This window comes from Eschrichtius robustus, chromosome 7 (assembly GCF_028021215.1).
Source record: "Eschrichtius robustus isolate mEscRob2 chromosome 7, mEscRob2.pri, whole genome shotgun sequence".
NCBI lineage: Eukaryota > Metazoa > Chordata > Mammalia > Artiodactyla > Eschrichtiidae > Eschrichtius > Eschrichtius robustus.
In genome coordinates this window covers 98,392,183-98,412,481 of record NC_090830.1, presented here as the reverse complement: position 1 = coordinate 98,412,481, position 20,299 = coordinate 98,392,183, and the positions used below count along the sequence as shown (strand labels likewise).

Here is a 20,299-nt window from a genome sequence, read left to right as displayed (position 1 = left end):
TCTTTCTTTCCTTCCCTTCCTTCCTTTATTCCCTCCCTCCCCCCGCCTGCCTGCCTGCCTTCCTTCCTCCCTCCCTCCCTCCCTCCTCCTTTCCATCTTCACTTATAGAACTTTTCTTTTCACTATAGACCTTGTCATGAATTCCGTAAATTACCTCAATTTGGATTAAATGTGAGCTACTTAAATTTTACAATACAGACCATGGCCACATTGTTCCTGGGTTACTTAGAAATCTGTTTCCTCCCTGTTTATAAAGACAGCCCAAAATAAAGAAATGATTGTATGCCATCCCATGTAACATGGATTGCCTGATTAAATCGTGTGCTGGTTTGTTTAGAGAAAATACTTGCCATTCCTATTTTGCTGTTGTCCAGCTATTACAATTAGGATGACTCTGCCTAGATTTCCTTATGCCTTGGAGTCTGTTTTAATGCTCTTCTTGGGAAAGCTACTACTATTTCTATCCAATGCATGTTCTTTGACAATTAGTAACACAGAAAATACAACAGTTAAGAAGCAGATCCCCTTTACGTGTTGGGGTTGAGAGAACAGAGCAAATAAAACCTCCACATCCCAGGAGAATATGCATGTGCTGTAAACTCAGGGTCATGCTTCCAGAGTGAATCATCATGCTTCCTTATGCTACCTTTGTGTTACTAGGGTAATTCCCCCTTTATCCTTTGGCCCAAGCTATTGCCACAGGTTTGTTGGGCTGTTTCCATAAGGTTAAATATAATTAACATGCTTTCAAAATGCATATTTATTATGTCAAATTTCAGGTTCATAGAACCTTCCGGCTGGAAGGAACCCTTAGATGTAATTTAGTTTGGTCCTTCATTTTCTGAGAGGTGGCCTGAGGCCCAGTAAGATTATATGACTAAACATAAACCTATTAGTGAAAGATCTAGGACTAGAACCCAGGTTTCCTGTGTAAGCTTTTCTTTACTTTTCTTGAAATATAGTTGATGTACAATATTATGTTAGTTTCAGGTATACTACATAGTGATTTGATATTTGCATACATTATGAAATGATCACTGCAGTTAAGCCTAGTAATCATCTGTCCCCATACAGTTATTACAATATTATTGACCATGTTCCTTATGCTGTATGTTACATCCCTCTGACTTACTTATTTTATGACTGGATGTTTGTACCTCTTCATCCCCTTCACCTATTTTACCACCCCCACTTACTTCCCCTCTGGCAACCACACATTTGTTTTCTGTGTCTATGAGTCTCTTTTCATTTAGTTTTGTTTGTTTGGTTTGCTTTTAGATTCCACATATAAGTGAGATCATATAGTATTTCTCTTTCTCTGTCTGACATTTCACTTAGCATACTACCCTCTAGATCCATCCATGTTGTTGCAAATGGCAAGATTTCATTTTTTTATGGCTGCGTAATATTTTATTTTATATAAAACACACACACACCACATCTTCTTTATCCATTTGTCTATTGATGGGCACTTAGGTTGCTTCCATATCTTGACTATTGTACATAATGCTGCTATGAACATTGGGATGTATATATCTTTTGGAATTAGTGTTTTGGCATTTTTTGAGTAAATACCCAGAAGTGAAATTGCTGGATCATATGGCAGTTCTATTTTTAATTTTTTATAGGAACCTCCATACTCTTTCCACAGCGGCTATATATACCAATTTACAATCCCACCAACAGTGCATGAGGGTTCCCTTTTCTCCACATCCTCACCAACATTTGTTATTTGTTGTATCTTTGATGATAGCCATTCTGACAGGTGTGAGGTGGATTTTCATTGTGGTTTTGATTTGCATCTCCTTGATGATTAGTGATGTTGAGCATCTTTTCAAGTGTCTGTTGGCCATCTGTATGTCTTCTTTGGACAAATATCTATTCAGTTCCTCTGCCCATTTTTTAATTGGATTGTTTGGGGCTTTTTTGATGTTGAGTTGTATGGTTTCTTTGTATATTTTGGATATTAACTCCTTATTGATGTGATGTTTGCAAATATTTCTCCCATTCAATAGGCCAACTTTTTGTTTTGTTGATAGTTTCCTTCACTGTGCAACAGATTTTTGGTTTGGTATAGCCAATTTGTTTATTTTTGCTTTTGTTTCCATTCCCTGAGGAGACATATTGAGAAATATATTGCTAACACTGATGTCAAAGAGCCTACTCCCTATATTTTCTTCTAGGAGTTTTATAGTTTCAGGACTCATATTTAAGTCTTTATTTTGAGTTTATTTTTTGTATATGGTATGAGAAAGTTGTCAGTTTGATTCTTTTGCGTGTAGCTGTTTAGTATTTCCAGCACCATTTATTGGAAAGCCTATCTTTTCCCCAATGTATATCCTTGCTTCTTTTGTTGTAGATCAATTGACCATATAAGCATGGGTTCATTTCTGGACATTCTATTCTGTTCCATTGATCTCTGTGTCTGTTTTTGTGCCAGTACCTACTGTTTTGATTACTGTAGCTTTGCAGTATAGTTTGAAACCAGAGCACATGATCCCCCCCTGCAAGTTTGTTCTTCTTTCTCAAGATTGCCTTGGTTACTCAGGGTCTTTTTTGTTTCCATACAAATTTTAGTATTGTTTGTTCTAGTTCTGTGAAAAATGCCTTTTGCTAGGGATTGCATTGAACCTGTAGATTGCCTTGGGTAGTACGAGTATTTTAACAGCATTGATTCTTCCAATTCATGAGCGTGGAATAGCTTTCTAATTGTTTTTGTCATCTTCAATTTCTTTCATTAATGTCTTCTAGTTTTCAGGGTACAATTATTTACCTCTTTGGTTAGATTTATTCCTAGGTATTTTTTCGATGCAGTTATAAATGGGTTTTCTTAATTTATCTTTCTGGTAGTTCTGATATCTGAACTATCAGATAGTGTATAGAAATCCAACAGATTCCTGTATATTAATTTTGTATTGTGAAACTTTACCAAATTCATTTACAAGTTTTAATAGTTTTTTTGGTGATGTCTTTAGGATTTTCTATATATAATATCATGTCATCTGCAAACAGTGACAGTTTTGCTGCTTCTTTTCCGTTTGGATTCCTTTTATTTCTTTTTCTTGCCTGACTGCTATAGCTAGGACTTTCAGTACTATGTTTAATAAAAGTGGTGAGAGTGGGCATCCTTGTCTTGTTCCTAACCTTAAAGAAAATGCTTTTAGCGTTTCACTGTTGGATATGATGTTGGCTGTGGCTATGTCATGCATGGCCTTTATTATATTGTGGTATTTTTCCACTATTCCCACTTTGCTGAGAGTTTTCATTATATATCAATGTTGAATTTTGTCACAAGATTTTTTTGCGTCTATTGAGATGATATTTTTCAATTTGTTAATGCGGAGTATCATACTGATTGACTTGCAGACATTAACCATCCTTGCATCCTTGGGATCAATCCCATTTGATAATGGTTTATGATCATTCTAATGTACTGCTGAGTTTGGTTTGCTAATATTTTTGTTGAGGGTTTTTGCATCTATATTCACCAGTGATATTTAGCCTGTAATTTTCTTTTATTGTGGTATCTTTTTCTGGTTTTGGTATCAGGGTGATGCTGGCCTGGTAGAATGAGTTCTGAAGAATTTTTTTCTCTTTAATTTTCGGCAGTAGTTTGAAAAATATAGGTATTAAGTCTTATTTAAATGTCTTCTAGAATTCACCTCTAAAGCCATCTGGTCCTGGACTCATGTTTGTTGGGAGTTATTTATTAATTATTATTATTACTACTACTACTACTACTATTATTATTATTGATTCAACTTCATTACTGGTATTGTTTGATCACATTTTCTATTTCTTCCTGATTCAGTTTGGGGATATTGTATCTTTCTAGGGATTTATACATTTCTACTAGATTGTCCATTTTATTACCATATAATTGTTCATAGTAATCTCTTATGACCCTTTGTGTTTCTGCAGTGTTGCTTGTAACTTCTCCTCTTTAATTTCTGATTTTATTTTTGGGCTCTCTGTTTAACTTGATAAGTCTTGCTCACAGTTTACCTTTTAAAAGAACCAGCTCTTAGTTTCATTGATAGTTTCTTTTTTTGTCTCTATGTTATTTATTTCTGCCCTCATATGTATTTTTTTTTCCCTTCTACTAACTTTTGGATTTGTTTGTTTTTCTTTTTCTAGTTCCTTTCAGTATAAGGTTACATGTTTTTATTTGAGATTTTTTCTTGTTTCCTGAGGTAGGCTTGTATGACTTTAAACTTTACCCTAGAAATGCTTTTATGCATCCCATAGATTTTGGATTGTTGTTTTTCCATTCTTATTTGCTTCCAGGTATCTTTTTTATTTCCTCTTTACTTTCTTTAGTGACCCAATGGTTGTTTAGTAGCATGTTTTTTAGACTCCACATGTTTGTGTTTCTTGCAGTTATTTTCGTTCAGTTAACTTCTAGTTTCACACCATTGTGGTTAGAAAAGATGCTTGATATGATTTCAGTCTTCTTAAATTTATTGAGACTTGTTTGGGGGCCTAGGATGTAATCTATCCTGGATATTTGTTCCATGTGCACTTGAAAAGAACATGTATTTTGCTGTTTTTGGAAGAAATGTTGTATATATTAAGTCCACATGGTCTAATATGTCATTTAAGGCCAGTGTTTCCTTACTGATTTTCTGTCTGATCTGTCCATTGATATAAGTTGGGTGTTAAAGTTCCCTTCTGTTATTGTATTACTGTCAATTTCTCCCTTTACAGCTGTTAATATTTGCTTAATGTATTTAGGTGCTCCTAAGTTGGGTGTATATATATTTGCAATTGTTGTATCTTCTTTTTGGCTTGATCCCTTTATCATTACATAATGCCCTTCTTTGTCTTGTTATAGTCTTTGTTTTAAAGTATATTTTGTCTGATATTAAGTATTGCTACCCTGGCTTTCTTTTATCTGCATTTGCATGGAATATCTTTTTCAATCCACTCCCTTTCAATCTGTGTGTGTCTTTAGATCTGACGTGAGTCTTTTGTAGGCAGCATATAAATGGATCTTGGTTTTGTATCCATTCAGCTATTCTATGCCTTTTGATTGGAGCATTTAGTCCATTTACATTTAACGTAATTATTGATAGGTATGTACTTATCGTCATTTTGTTAATTGTTTTCTGGTTGTTTTTGTAGTTCATTTTTGTTCCTCTCTTCTTCTTTTGCTCTTTTACCTTGTGATTTGATGAGAATCTTTACTGTTATGTTTGGATTTTTTTTCTCTTTTTGTGTGTGTATCTATTACAGGTTTTTTCTTTGTGGCTCCCATGAGGTTCATATATAACAACATATATATTATTATAGTAATATTTTACATTGACGAGCTCAAGGTCAAGCACATTTTAACAACTCTACATTTTTACTTCCCCCTGCCTGTTTAATTTTTTGACATCATATTTTGTTTCTTTTTTGTGTGTATCCCTTAACTACTTACTGTGAATATAGATAATTTTACTACTTTTGTCTTTTAACCTTCCTGCTAACTTTGTAAGTAGTTGATCTATTTCCTTTACCAGTGAGATTTTTTCTTTTTATAATTTTTATATTTCTAATTATGGCCTTTTCTTTACTGCCTAGAGAAGTTCCTTTAACATTTCTTGTAAAGCTGTTTTTTGTGGTGCTGAACTCTTAGGTTTTGCTTGTCTGTAAAACTCTTTATCTCTTCCAAATCTGAATGATAACCTTGCTGGGTAGAGTATTCATGGTTGTAGGTTTTTTTCCTTTCATCACTTTAAGTATATTGTGCCACTCCCTTTTGGACTGCAAAGTTTCTGCTCAAAAGTCAGCTGATACCCTATGGGATTTCTCTTGTACATAACTATTTTCTTTTTTCTTGATGCTTTTAAGATTCTCTCTTTATCTTTAGTTTTTGCCATTTTAATTATAATGTGTCTTGGTGTGGACCTCTCTGGGTGGATCTTGTTTGGGACTCTGTGCTTTCTGAACCTGGATGTGTGTCCTTCCCTAAGTTGGGGATATTTTTGACTATTATCTCTTCAGGTAAGTTCTCTGTCCCTTCCTCTCTTCTGCTTTTGGGACTCCTATAATGTGAATGTTAGTACACTCAATGTTGTCTCAGAGGCCTCAAACTATCCTTATTTTTTTTAATCCTTTTTTTTCATTTTTCTGTTCAGCTTGGGTGATTTCCACTACTCTGTCTTTTAGATCACTTATCCATTCCTCTGTATCATCTAATCTACCTTTGATTCCTTCTAGTGTATTTTTCATTTCACTTAATGTGTTCTTCAGCTCTGTTTGGTTCTCTTTATATCTTCTAACTCTTTGTTGAAATTCTGTGTTTATCCATTCTTCTCCCAAGTTCAGTGGGCATTTTTATGATCATTATCTTGAACTCTTTACTGGGTAGAGTGCTTATCTGCACTTCATTTAGTTCTTTTTCTTAGGTTTTGTCTTGTTGCTTTGTTCAGAACATATCCCTCTTTCTCCTTATTTTGCCTAAGTCTCTGGTTTTATTTCTGTGTATTAGGTATGTTAATTATATTTTCTGATCTTGGAGAAGTGTCCTTATGTGGGAGATAGCCTATGTGTCCCAGCAGTACACTCCCCTCTGGTTAGCAGAGCCGTATGCTCTAGGAGAGGCCCCTCTGTGGGCCACTTGCACACTCCTGTTGTTGTAGGGCTGACTAGAGTGGGTGCGCTGGTAAGCAGGCTTGCCCCACCGAGGCCAGTTGGCTCCAAGGCTATACGTCATGCAGTGGTTGCAGGCCCCACTGGAGGGTAGGCTTCCTGCATAGTTGGTGCTAGTCCACTGGTGGTGGGGCTGAGTCCCCACACAGCAGTATGCATGACCTGGGCCAGAGAGGCAGAGTGCATCTTGGGGCAGGTGCCAGCCTGGGGCTGGTGCCGAGTACCCAGCACTAACAGGATAGAGAGAGGATTCCAAAGTCGCACTTGCCAGCGCCTGTGTCCACATGGTAGAACGAGCCCCCTAAAATGGCTGCTGCCAGTGTCTTCATCACCAAGGGTGCTCCTACTTGCCCCTTGCCTCTCCAGAAGCTCTCTAAGATTAGAAAGTGGGTCTGATCCAGGGTCCTTTCGAACTACTGGGACTTGGAGTGTGTGAGATTTTGTGCACGCCCTTTAAGAGTGAAGTCTCTGTTTCCTAAAGCCCTCCTGCTCTCCCAAACACAAACCTCACTGGTTTTCAAAGCCAGACGTTATAGGGGCTCATACTGCAGGTGTAGGACCCACAGGCCAGGGAGTCCAATATGGGACTTGGACCCCTCACTCCTTGGAGAGGACTTCTATGATTGTAATATTCCTCCTATTTGTGAGTTGCTGACCTAAGGGTGTGGGTCCTGACAATATTGCGTTTCTGTCCCTCCTTCCCATCTCATGGTAGTTCCTTCTTTATGTCTTTAGTTGTAGAAAATCTTTTCTGCTAGCCTTCAGGTCATTCTCATAGATGGTACCTCTGTAAGTAGTTGTAATTTTGGTGTGTCTGTTAGAGGATGTGAGTTCAGGGTCTTCCTACTCTGCCATCTTGGCCACCTCCCCCTGTATAAGCTTTTCTAAGCTCACTTCATCATCTTTGTTCTATAGTATTAGCTTACCTAAGTGAGTCACCCTTTCCTGTCGTGCATGGAACTGTAATTTGAACTACTTTATAAAGGAATTTTGCATAATAATAGGCCAAGTGATATTGACAGTTCAAACCTTATATTTAATAAATCATTTTAATTACAGTATAGTTCAGAAATCTGTTTTCTTCCAAAATAATGAAAAGATATCTGCAGTGCAAAATAAACTATGAACTGTTAATAAAAAGTTAAATAGACGAATGGACAAACAGATTCTAAGGACCAGCTCCGAGTCATTGGCACTGAGCTAGTTTTAACCTTGCTCTGATCATAACCCTCCTTCCTCGCAAGAGCAAAGAATTAGGTCCAACAGGAGACCAGCCTTTATAAAGCAAGTGCCTGCCCCAGATAAAAGAAAGCATGTATTTAAATACAGCCAGCAATTGTGTCTTCAAAGCTCTTCAAAATGCTGGTGGCATTGCCTCTCACCTTCAGGTCAGTATTATCTGGGCACCAGCTAGAACCTGATAGTTAAGAACATGTCAAAATCTTTGTCAAAAATTCCCATATTAAGATTCACTTTGCTCAAGGATACACTCCTTCAAATGGCAACACAGTGATTCACACTGAAGCAACGTTTTACTGTAAATGAAACTTTTTCCAATTTTAATTTCTGATATAGCACATAGCATTACTTACAAAAAATAGAAGAAATATATTGAGTATTAGCATTTTCTCATTCATGTCTCCTTTCTAGAAGTCTTGAGAGTGAAACCAGTATGGTACAAGGGCCAGCAATCTTTTAGATGTAGCTTCTCAAACCTCTACTATTCCCTTGGTAGAACTGAAGTGGATGGGGTGGGAATAGGAATGGGTACAAAGTGGCATTCATCCTGTGGTGGATTATATTTTGAGAAAATTGCTTTGGCCTGAAGAGACCATTAAACTAAGAAGCACAAAAGAATAAAGGCAACTAACTGAATGTGTTCTCTGTTCCAGACGCTGTGTTTGATATATAGGCCCTTTTATTTCATGTTCACAGGTAACCTAAGAGAATTATCCACATATTACAGATGAGGAAACAAAGACAGAGCTTCAGAAATTTGTCCAAGATCACAATCAAAAAGAAAAGGTTGAGATTTAAACAAAGGTAGTCAAATTTCAAAGCTCACATTCTCAACCAGTGCATTAGCCTGTACATCTAGATGGGGTTAGGATTGTCTGCAAAGACAAACCTGGGAATCATGCCTAAACCAACCAGGCTGGGAAGGATTCCTGAGCAAGAAGAAGAAATGTATTCCTTTCCTCTTCCTTTGCCTTCCTCTGTTCACACTCAACATTTATGTCATATCTCTAGCTGACCTGCTACTAAATCATCATCATCTCAAATTGGCACAAGTGGACTTGGTATAATTAATTTGAGCAATAGGACAAATAAAAAGCAAACTAAATTTCACCTTAAAATTTTTCATGGATTAGTTTTGTGAAAACACTTTCATAATAAAGCATAACAGCTTAGGCTCTCGAAATACAAATTGCTGTAACTTACACTGAGAGTTTATATTGAAAGAAAAAATTATGGCACGTACTTTAAGGAGATGAAAAGTGTGGCTCAGCCCAAACTTGAATAGGTTGCTATCCTATACAGAACTTCTCAAGGTCTTTGCATACATGGAATTCTAATAGAGTGGTTTCCACTGAACCAGAATCCTTTGAGAGAGTCAGACAATAATAAATAGCTATTCTGATTTAAAAGAGACTTAAAAATTTTTTTTCCATGACCAGAGTCATTATTTTTACTTACCATAAAAGTGAGATATGCTAATTGTACAAAAATTGAGCAATTCAAAAAAGTTAAAAAGAGCTAAATCAACTAAAAATCTCCCTAAGAGAAAACCATTGTTAACATATCAGTGAACACATTTCTTTTTGTCTCTTCATAAATTTATTTTGTATTTAAATGTAGATGGATAACTGTCCCCAAGACCCAGCTGACATTATCCTAGAGATGATGTTATTAATATAGTAGGCTTTTTGGGAATAATATCACATTTTAGTCATTCAAGGAAAAGCAAGGTTAAGAAAACATCTTGTAAATATAACAACTGAAAATTCAGAGCTGTATCACATAGATATTTGGCATGTATATTTCCTGTGAAGCATCAGCATTTAGAAATCTTTTCTTCCTTTTTTATGAATAGTGGCAGTTTTGGAAAGAAGAAAAAGAGCAAATGCTACATACTTGTCATTTATAGCTTCCCTTGTTTTTATCCTGTTAACCTCAGAGATACACAGTATGGAGCTGAGATACCAGCTCTCTTTGTGGCTTTGCCAGTGATAAGTCATCATGGCTTATGTCATTCTTTCTTTGATTCATTTAGTCAACAAATATTTAATGAGCATTTATCCTTTGTCAGGCACAGTGGACAAAAAAGTCCCCAGTCTTGGGTTGCTTACAGACTGGTGAAAAGAGACAGATACTCAACAAGTAATCAGGATAAATATTTGGTGCATTAGCTTGTGATAAGAGCTATAGAGAACACTTAAAAAAGGAAGGGAGAAGTAGGTGATTACTCTTTTATGTAGACTGGTGTGAGGAGAGACTTTCTGATTAGGAAACATTTGAGCAGAGAATTTAGGGAACTGAGAGGGCAAGCCCTGAGGATAACTGTGAGAGAATATTCAGGCAGAAGAATAGCATGTGCAAATGGCCTGAAGCAAGAGCTTGCTCTTATACTCAAGGAGCAGCAAGATGGCCAGTGTGACCTGAGCACAGTGAGCAAGGAGGAAGTGAGGCTTACAGGGAATGGGGGTTCAGATAATGTAGGGCCTTGTCGGACTGTGTGACAGCTTTGTCTTTACCATGAGTGAGATGGGAAGCCACTGCAGTGTTTTGAACAGAGAAGTGACATGATCTGGCTTTGTTTTAAAGATAACATTTGATCTACCCAAGGTACATGTAGAGAGACCATCACTGAATGCCCATGCGGTGGCACTTTCTCATTTAAGGTCCCAATAACTCCATACAGTAGGTGGTGTTATCCTCAGCAAGAACTGGGCCTCAGAGCAGTTACTCAACTGCCTAAGAGGACTGAGAGAGGCCTTAAGTGGAGTCAGGATTTAAGTCCAGACCTGTTACCCTAAAGCCAGGGTTCTTTCCTCCTAACCTGTGCACAAGTTAAAATGTGTGTTACCATCTCTAAAGAGAATAATTTGTACATTCGGTGTGTGATCTACTTTTCAGCCATTTACCTGGGTAAGACTCTAAAGAGGGAATATGATCTGATTTCTTCTCCTCTGGGTGTTAGTGCTCTGACACAGCTCATTTTTCATGTCATCTTTCTTATCCAGATTTCTTTTAGAAGTGGGTTTTCACATTTTTGTATTTTATTATGAACTATAACTGAATTCATTTGTATCACACTAATCTGTCATCTCAAAGAGTTTCACAAATGGAGTAGAGGGCCTTTAGCTGTTTAAGGCATTTTCAAATATCCATTTTCCCCTCTAACCTGTCATATAGATTCTCAAATGCTGGCAGCAAACTGAGGCCTATTTATTTGAAGTGTCCTCGTGTTTTCTTCTAAAGAGCTTGCCACATTAATCTTCTCTCAGTGGAATTCAGTCTGTCCATGTGTACATGAGCAAGACACTTCAGACCATCACTATCCCTGCAGCTAAAGCAGTAAACAATTCACAACTAAAGAGGGGACAGCCACACTTCAGCTGAAAAGCAGAAACAGCTTATCATGTTATTTCTCCAAGGCTTTCATTAGTTCAGAAAAACATGGGCTGTTTGGTGTTATCTTGAGAATTCTGTGGTTTGAGAACACTCAGTGGTAATGCTTTTATATTGCCATTAAGTGATTAGCTCAGTTATCTCTCTTCTTTTCCTTGCAAGTCACCTTGTTGAAATATTGTGTACAACAGTGAACACAGACCAGCAGCCTGTCTGAGGAATGGCATCTGGAGGACCCAAGCTCTCTCCAGAGCCACCGAGAGCCATGTGGGGCTGCGACAGAGGCTTGGAAGCATTGGGGACCTCAAGGCTCAGCTTAGGTCTCCCAGTTAGTATAACTAAGGAGTAAGGTTTAAGGTCAGACAGGATTAAAGCCATCATGCCTATCTGAGGTCAGACAGGATTAAAGCCATCATGCCTATTTGAGAGGAAAAGAAAGGTAGTTTCCAAAGTCTTTAAAAAGAAATCTTGTTACTATCTTTTTTTTTTTTTAAACTGGAAGGAAGGGAAAGACTGTGAGATAAAAAGAAGAAATAACAGTACATAAATGTTCAGTCTCAGCAGAGACAAGGGTCTATCACTGAATTAAATAACTCTAGAAATGTTTGTGGATTAGGACTAAAAAGAGGAAAAGCGTGTAGGACCGTATGGTCCTACTTTTTCCACAGTCGAAGTAAAACTGGAGAAGGAATTCGTTTTTATTTTTATTTTTCTGATTGAAGGAGAAAAACTGTAAAGTATACTCAAACACATTATCTGAAATGAAATGAAATAATACAATGAGAATCAAATACACTTTCCCTCTTCTAATCCCAGTGGGCACAAAACTAATTGGCAATCCAGTTAGTGAAAATGCATCAGTTCCAGTGGAATGAGATTGGGCAATAGCTGTGAGCCCTGGATTTCAAACCCAGCTCCAGCAAGGCTTTACTGTGATACAGGTGGTGTTTGGGGTGTCATTTCAGTGCTCCATGCACCTGTTAATTTGGGGCTAAGAATGCATTCTGTTATATTAACTCTGTGGGTTTTTTTTTTTTTTTCTCACTCCCTCCCTTCTGGCTTTCTTTAAGGTCCAATTGAAAAGTGAAGAATCCAAAACCTTTGCAATGAAAATTCTCAAGAAACGCCACATCGTGGATACGAGACAGCAGGAGCACATCCGCTCGGAGAAGCAGATCATGCAGGGGGCTCATTCTGATTTCATAGTAAGGTAAAGACCCTGCCCCAGGGCTCAAGTCCCCAACTCCAAGTGGAAAAGCAACCACATTTGCGCTCACTGTTACACATTTGATTCACACAAAGAAACATATTTTTTAATCTGATTTTTTTAAAGTTTTTACTAAATAAAAAAACACTAAAATTTTGATTTTTTTTTTTTTTTTTTTAATGAGAATCAGATGCTGTGAAAAGAACATGTTTTTCCCAAAGGAGATATCAGAGTTCTTAATGTTCCATTTTTATCCTGTTATTCCAAGAACTCTGCATAGACCTCTGGTGTGTGAAAGACAAAATACCAAAAATCAAACTATTTTACCTTGAATATTCTTTATTTGAATATTTTTTGAAGTTGTTAAAAAATGAAATGACTATCCCATCTCAGTATTTTGAGAGCACTGATAAGACAATAATGAGTTGGTATTTTTTTTAATACTCAGAAGCTTTTCTAGTTAATTTGCCAGTGGCACTTGATGAAAACAGGGTATCACATGAATTTAAGTGAACAGTGCACAAATGTCATACACATCTATATTTTGAAGTGTCATCTACTGAATATCCATGCACACTGCATGTTTATGACCACTAAATATTGCTCAAGAGGCCACACTTGAAACGTTAGCCAAATTGGAATTAGAGGAACCCCAGGAAGCCCTCTTGGTCCATAATCATTTGGATTAATCCATTTCAAAGGAGAGACTACCCCCTACAGTGTGAAAATCTTAGTCATGAGCCATCGCTTCCTTTTTCCTCTTTGTGAATTTAGATCTTTCTCATTCTTTTAATAAAATTTCAAGCTTGGTAAATCAAGAGTAAGACTGTAATCCGGGCACTGAAAACATTTACATGCTTTTAAAAGACAGTAACGTTTATAATCTTTGTTTTCTTGTTTGCAATTCACAGATTATACAGAACATTTAAGGACAGCAAATATTTGTATATGTTGATGGAAGCTTGCCTAGGTGGAGAGCTCTGGACCATTCTCAGGGATCGGTAAGAGTTTTAAGAAATTTCTATCATGTCTTTGAAAATGCAGTTGATTGTGATGGTTTGTAAGAAGAGTCAATTTTTATAAAGTATAAAAGTCATATTTACATATGCTTGTATTTCAAAATGTAAATATGGGTCACAACCCACTATATACATGTGACTTACTGTAAATAGGAAACTCACTCTGTTTCAGATTTGTAACCAATGGTATAGGATTAGTCCACCATAAAAATGGTACCCGTCAAAGTACATGCAGAGGCTTTAGTTTAACTTGAATATCACAATCAGACAACTATATACCTAGAATTCACTTCATTGCTGTTAACAGTGAAGAGAAAGTTATTTTATAGTTGCAATCTAGATTAACTGTCAGTTGGATTGGTCCACTCATTCTCCAGATGGGCTATCTTTCCTAACACTGGGAATTTTTTCCAAAGTAACTTTTCCCTCTACCTTTACATTGTTCTTTGGTTTCAAAATTAACAGAAGTTTCCAACCATCCCTTTAAGGACTTACCTGGTCTTGGGAAGAAAAGGAACCCACTTATACTCCTCTTTGCCCTTTCAGGTCAAGTAAAGTTGCTCTCTTTAGAGCTTATTTGTTTTTTTTTAATTATTCAAAATTAATTTTCTATTTCCTATTTATGTATATAGCAAACTATCTTTTTAAAAAAAATATTCTACCAACCCTAAATGTTTACTTAAAAAAAAACTACAATTTTCTGTGAATGACCTAATAACATTCAAAAGGCATCTTCGTTCCTTTGAATATTCACCTTTAGACATCTTTTTCTTTTCTTTATTTGTTACAATCTCACCCCACAGACTCTCCTTCATCAGGTAACATCTTTCAGACTCAGCTATAGACAGCCCTAATGTCCCCAGAAAGCCATGTTATTTTTTGACAGTTTATTATTTTGTAGATATCCCAGAATAGAACAACTAGTTCTTTATAAACTATTGCTTTGAAGTCTCATTCCTAATTGTATCCTTATGGTACCTTCATATCTTTGTACCCATTGCCCTTTCAGGTCTTTTATTCCCATTGCCTTACTTGTATATGACAAATGGGTTTCTTTTTACCTTATTGTGTCCTATTACATTAATGTTTTTTTTCTTAAATTCAAGGTAAATATGCCTATAAGGGAATGTATCATTTTGGCACTAGGGGACAGGGTTAACATCTGTACTGAGCTATTATATCATAGTGTATTACTATATTACTGTTAATTAATTTTTGGGTACAGATTATATGCCAGGCATTGTGATAGAGGCCGGGGATAAAATGATAAATAAAACAGTTGTGGTCCCATGCATCATAACTTACAGGATGTAGCAGAAAGTTAATATTCTGATTTGTGAGTTAATATCTGGTTTATCCTAATGTGCTTCTACTATATTATTTTTGACCTGACCTTCCAATACACTGATTTATTTGAAATCTCTTCCCTACTTTGTTCTAATTAGAATAGGAGATTTACGGGTAGAAGTAAACATTAAAGCAATAATAAGCCACTTAGGGAAAGGAACAGCGATTTTAAACTTCTATTAACTTCTTTAACAAAGACACCAACAACAATAAAAATTTTTTAAAATAATTTTAAAAATAATAATAAAAGTTAACCTAAAGTCCACTCAAACATGCATAGACATCAATATTCAACTTATTTTTTGCAAGAAAACTATTTCATATTTCTCCTTATTTAACTTGATTTTGCATTTTTGGGGTACATAAATGCTAGCCAAGGCTTACAAGTGAGATGTATTTGGATTTGTCAGGGTATGCTGACAAACGAATGCTATCAAGAAGCAGCTTGTCTTGGGAGGAGTGGATGGAGGGAGAAGATCAGTGATGGTCCTTTCTCTACCTCCACCAGACTGCTTACTGACCCTTGCTTTTGTCTTCCCTTTTATCATCCTTGGGTTTGGGGTACACAGTTGCTGAGTCCCCCCAGTGTACTAAATATTCATTAAGGAGGCATGATCCAGAGAAACAGCAGCTACCTGATCCTTCCTAAAGATTCAGAGGGGCTGAAGCCTCGACATTAAAAGCAATGAAGCTATCATATATAAAATCATCTTGGATTCATTGTCCTCTGCCAACTTTCTTTTTTAGATATTCAATATGTATGTAGCCTTACTGCTTTTATTCCAAGAGACTTTTATTTTTCCTACTTAAGAAATTGCTAAAGGAAAAGCATAGTTTTGGACATCCAGGCTCCAATTAACACTGTCACAGACTAGCTTTCTCATTGCTTGTTTAAACTGGGGCTGAAAAATCCTAAAGATTAACTGTTAGAACCAAAAAAATGCCAAGAGAAAAAGGAAATTAATTATGCTATTTGTCACAGTGTATATAAAAGTATCCTTAGTCAAAATAAACCTTTTTGTTCAGTTCCTTTAATTTTCCTCTCCGGTCCCAGTAAGTAGTAGTAAGGGAGAAGCTATTCTGAGAGCATAAAGGAAATGTATTGGTGGTAAGGTTAATCTGAAGAAAGGCTTGTGTGACCTCTGAGCCTCAGGGATTTAGCGCAGGAAGTCTCCTATAGCAATGACAGCCTTCTTCCTTCACCTAGCAGCTGAGCTGACCATTTCCTGCCGCTCACTCTCTTTCTTCTCATCAGCATAGAAAAAGAACACAGAGCAGTTTTTTATTTGTTGTCAAGAAGTAGGAATTAAAATGATACCATATATACAAACAGATTTTGAGGACTATTAAATTTTTTTTTAGTCTTTGAAATAGGAATTACAGCACTGAAATGTTAATTGTTGCAATTTCCCTGGTTTGTCCTTTATTAGCTGTCATGTTTTATCTTCTAGTTTGTGACTTTTTTCCACAAATTCTGTTGCATTATTTGGAATAGATTGGTACAAACTATATTTTTATTCACCTCTCCTCTGTAACAGTTACAGAATTGTCAACCACAACTTTCTTAAAAATGTAAGTGGTTGATATATATATAGAAAGAGAGGTTATTAGTATATATTACATATTAATATTAGTATTTAATACATATTCTAATATCATTTACTTAATTTGAGTTTTTTAAAGTGTATGTTAATTTTTCCTACAGAATGTATTAAACAATTACATAAGAAACCATAATTATCACATCTCACTTCTGGTCTTGAGTCTTCCTGGATGTGTTTTATAAGCCAGCAAGTGACTTTCTATATACATTCTCCTTTATTCCAGCTATTTTATGGGAGGTGATTACTTAAATTCCATCTTAGATGACCCATTAGGTGGAATCTGTGTCATTTCTTAATTTGGTTGAAAGTACTTTAAGGAAATGAGTCTAACAATTGGCAATAAACCTGTAGCATGCTCACTAATGACTGTTGTCACTAGTCAATGAAAAGAGGGAACTTGTCTTTCCGTGAGAGATGCTTTGTCTTTGTTACATTCTGCCATTTCAGGACTTGGTTATGACAAAACACTGTGATTACATTTTAATTTGAGTATATCAATAAGTATACATAACCCTCAAATCCCCTGAAGCAAATTGTTGTTATCTACTGCCATCTAGCTAAGATAAAACACCTACTCACTCCCAAAGAGGATATAAGGACCTATCCCTTACTTGTTAATTGAAATGACACAACTGTCAAGGCATAATTTATTATTTCAAAGAGCTATATAGGGGAACGATTTCTTTCTTTAAGCAACTTTAACTGTTGATAAAACAAGCTTTCATTCTTGTTTTAAATCAAATTTACATTGTCATTTCCAATTCTAATAGTAATTTTTCATTGTGAATCATCCTAATGCTATGTTTTTTGACTGCTTTCCAAAAGGGTATTTTAAAAGTCACAAATTACCTACATCAAATATTTAGTGATGAAACTGTGTTGCTGGTAAACATTTTGTGTGCATATATTGTGTTGATTTGTCACATAACACAAACAGATTTGAGACAAATTTTTTATTTAATTTTTAAAATCAATTACAAATATATTTATATATGGGAGATACTCAATACAGATCTGTGGAAGGGCTGGAAACCAGCTTTCTAGAGCCCTCCAAATTCCAAAATGGCTCAGAAACAAGCTCTCAAGAACTGAAGACCCAGTGATGGATGTTTATGGTCAGTTCCCTTCATGATGAAAAAAGGAGGGTTTTGATTGGTAAGCAATATAAGGATAATTTTCACCTGTACACTTGTGAGAAGCATGGAGAAAGTGAAAAGAACAGAGATTAGCAGAAAACGCTTCAGAGCTGACTCACTGCAATTAGCCTTTGCAGTGAGAAGCAGCAAATATTGGGTTGGCCCAAAAGTTCGTTCAGGTAACAGCTTACGGAAAAACCCGAACGAACTTTTTGGCCAATCCAATATTTCAGTAATAGTGATAGAGTTGCAAACTCCCATCCCCAAAATACTGTCCTATATCAGTCACTTTTCCTAGATTAAGACACTGGAGGCACTAAAGAAGAGTTTTCTGGTGCTCAATAATAATGGCTACTACTTAGTACCAGATGTGTGCCAGGCACTTATTCTAATACACGCCCCAAATTCTTTGTATCCTCACAACAACCCAAAGAGAGAGTTTCTGTTATTAGCCTCATTTTGCACATGACAACGCTAAGACCTGGAGAGGTACAGTTAGTTACTCAAGATTAAACAGTAAGTGGAGGCCAGATTTGAGCCCAGGATTTTGCTTCATTCAGAGTCCACATTCGTAACCTACTGCCTCCTCTGATGAATTTGCGTTTGTATTAGGATTTTTTTCGTCTTTCTGCTAATGATCAGCTTGTTCAGAATATAAATATGAATACCATTCAGAGATGTCATGAGAAATGGATCTCTCATTAAGTGCGTACTCTCTTTACAGAAACAATGCATTTGTCCATTTGGTTCCATTTTATTAACAACTGAATATTAAGGGAAACAGATCTGTTGCCCAGCACCACAAATGCAGAAATAACTCTTCTTCTAACAGGAAGCAAGAACTGTAGGCTTTTGAAAAGGCCCACCCATATTGCAATTAGACAGTCCTGATACAAGGAAGTAATCAATTTTCATATTAAAACAAGGCATGTAATGTGAAAAAAAACAAAGCTCTATTCCATGTACTGTTTTGTTTAGATTGTTTTGCTTTTCAGTGCTCTCCATTGAGAAGGGATTGAAGTCATATACAGCACTCAGTATAAAGTTGCTCATTAATTATCTACACGTGGATGCTTACTATTTCAGGCAAATGATCTCTCAAAGAAATATGCTGCTCTTGATAGACAAACATACTTAATTAAGGACAAAGATGAAAGGACCTTTAAGGAACTATTCTAATCCCTTTCCCAATACACAGGATTATATAGTGTTGGTTCTGCAAAGATAGCTCCAAGTCAGAAAACAATTGCAGCATAATGTCTACCATTCATTTCCTAATATAGATGCAATTCTTCTCAAACTTTTTCTTGTCCTTATAAATTCACAATTGTGTTCCATCCAGATATTGTTGAAGAGCGATACTAGAAACTTAGTGATTATAGTCAAGATTCTAGTATCTAGAGGAGTAGATATCATCATGCCCTGAATTGTATTTCAAAAGAAGGATATTCCCTTTGGGAAGAGCTAATTATTTCAGTGACAACTCAGGGGACATTAGTAGTTAAAATGAAGACTATACCTTTCTGGAAGACACTGCCTATTTCTAAAACATGACCTGAAAGATGGCTGCTTTAGCCTTAGATTCACTGATAAATTTTGCAAGATAGCAGCCGTATCCTACTTTTCGGTTTGTTAGAATTTATTTCTCAATATTGAAAAAGAAGCAAATGTGAGCAAGATGCAAACTGGTATCAGTGACTCTCCTGAAAGCAAGTTCTGGGCCTCTGCTTTGCTGCATGTTCCCCAAAACCACCTGAGTGCTTGCTGTCCTGTTACATCTTAGCCAACTCAAGAGCTGATGTTCGCACTAATGTTCTTGAATTTTCACAAAATTATTTAATTGCATTTACTACTACTTGGGAAAGAAGAGGGGGGAAAAAAAGTAGTTTATCTTTCTAAGGGCTTCCATGGGGGGGAAAAAAACAAGTAAAGTATAAAGGTTCTGCCCTAGAACCAAGGAGTCAACCTTAGATGCCAAGGTTTTTTTCCTTTACTGTTATTTCATTAAATAAACACACATACACGTACAGAGAGACAGAGACAAAGAGCTTTCTTGCTAAACATCATAATCAAGTTTAATAAACATTCCCTTCCAATTACCTTTTTCCTTCTTATTATCTTTTAGCTCCATCTTTTCCTTCTAATAAGAAGGCAGTAGCATAGGAAATAGATATTATTTGTCTTGCTGACAGAAGTTTCAGACAGAATACTTAGATTGCGATCTGACTGTTATCAGTAGCATTGTAACTCATTTCCAAAGTGGTTCTTTGAAAACATTAACTTTTATTCACACTCTCATGAGCCACATCTCTATTATTTAGAAAGATTCAAAAACCAAACTAAGAATAAATATGACTAAACTCACAAACCCTTCTTTAAAAAACACCCCTTCGTAGACGAGGTCTAAAATAGGATTTGCCTCTCTTCTGCCCACCTCTGTAACTGTGCCTTTTAAGATTGGAGTGGGCTGTTGTGAGGAATCCACGAAGTACATGAAACGTGGTATGTGGTTGACCTCCTCTTCAGTGTATTCAGGAAGTTAGATTTAACCATCCTACTCATAAGGGCAAAGAATTCCTTGACTTAACCCTCAGATGCTTTTAAAAACCCAGTATGCAAAGGTAGCCCTATGACATTTGGCCAGTAAGACACTGGTCTCTGGGGTCACATTCTGGCGTAGGAATATAGTGACATGAGAAACTGACCCTTATTAGACAA

The 20,299-nt window shown here is 36.3% G+C and overlaps 1 protein-coding gene across 2 annotated transcripts in view; it reads left to right on the top strand.

Annotated features, from left to right (window-relative positions):
• The window catches only part of PRKG1 (protein kinase cGMP-dependent 1), a 1,243,975-nt gene that overhangs the window by 1,212,379 nt on the left and 11,297 nt on the right, over nt 1-20,299 (top strand). For both annotated transcript variants that reach the window (XM_068548120.1, XM_068548119.1), the window contains exons 11-12: nt 12,339-12,478; nt 13,387-13,476. In XM_068548120.1, coding sequence (XP_068404221.1) covers nt 12,339-12,478; nt 13,387-13,476 — 230 coding nt within the window. The remainder of the gene's footprint in view (nt 1-12,338; nt 12,479-13,386; nt 13,477-20,299) is intronic.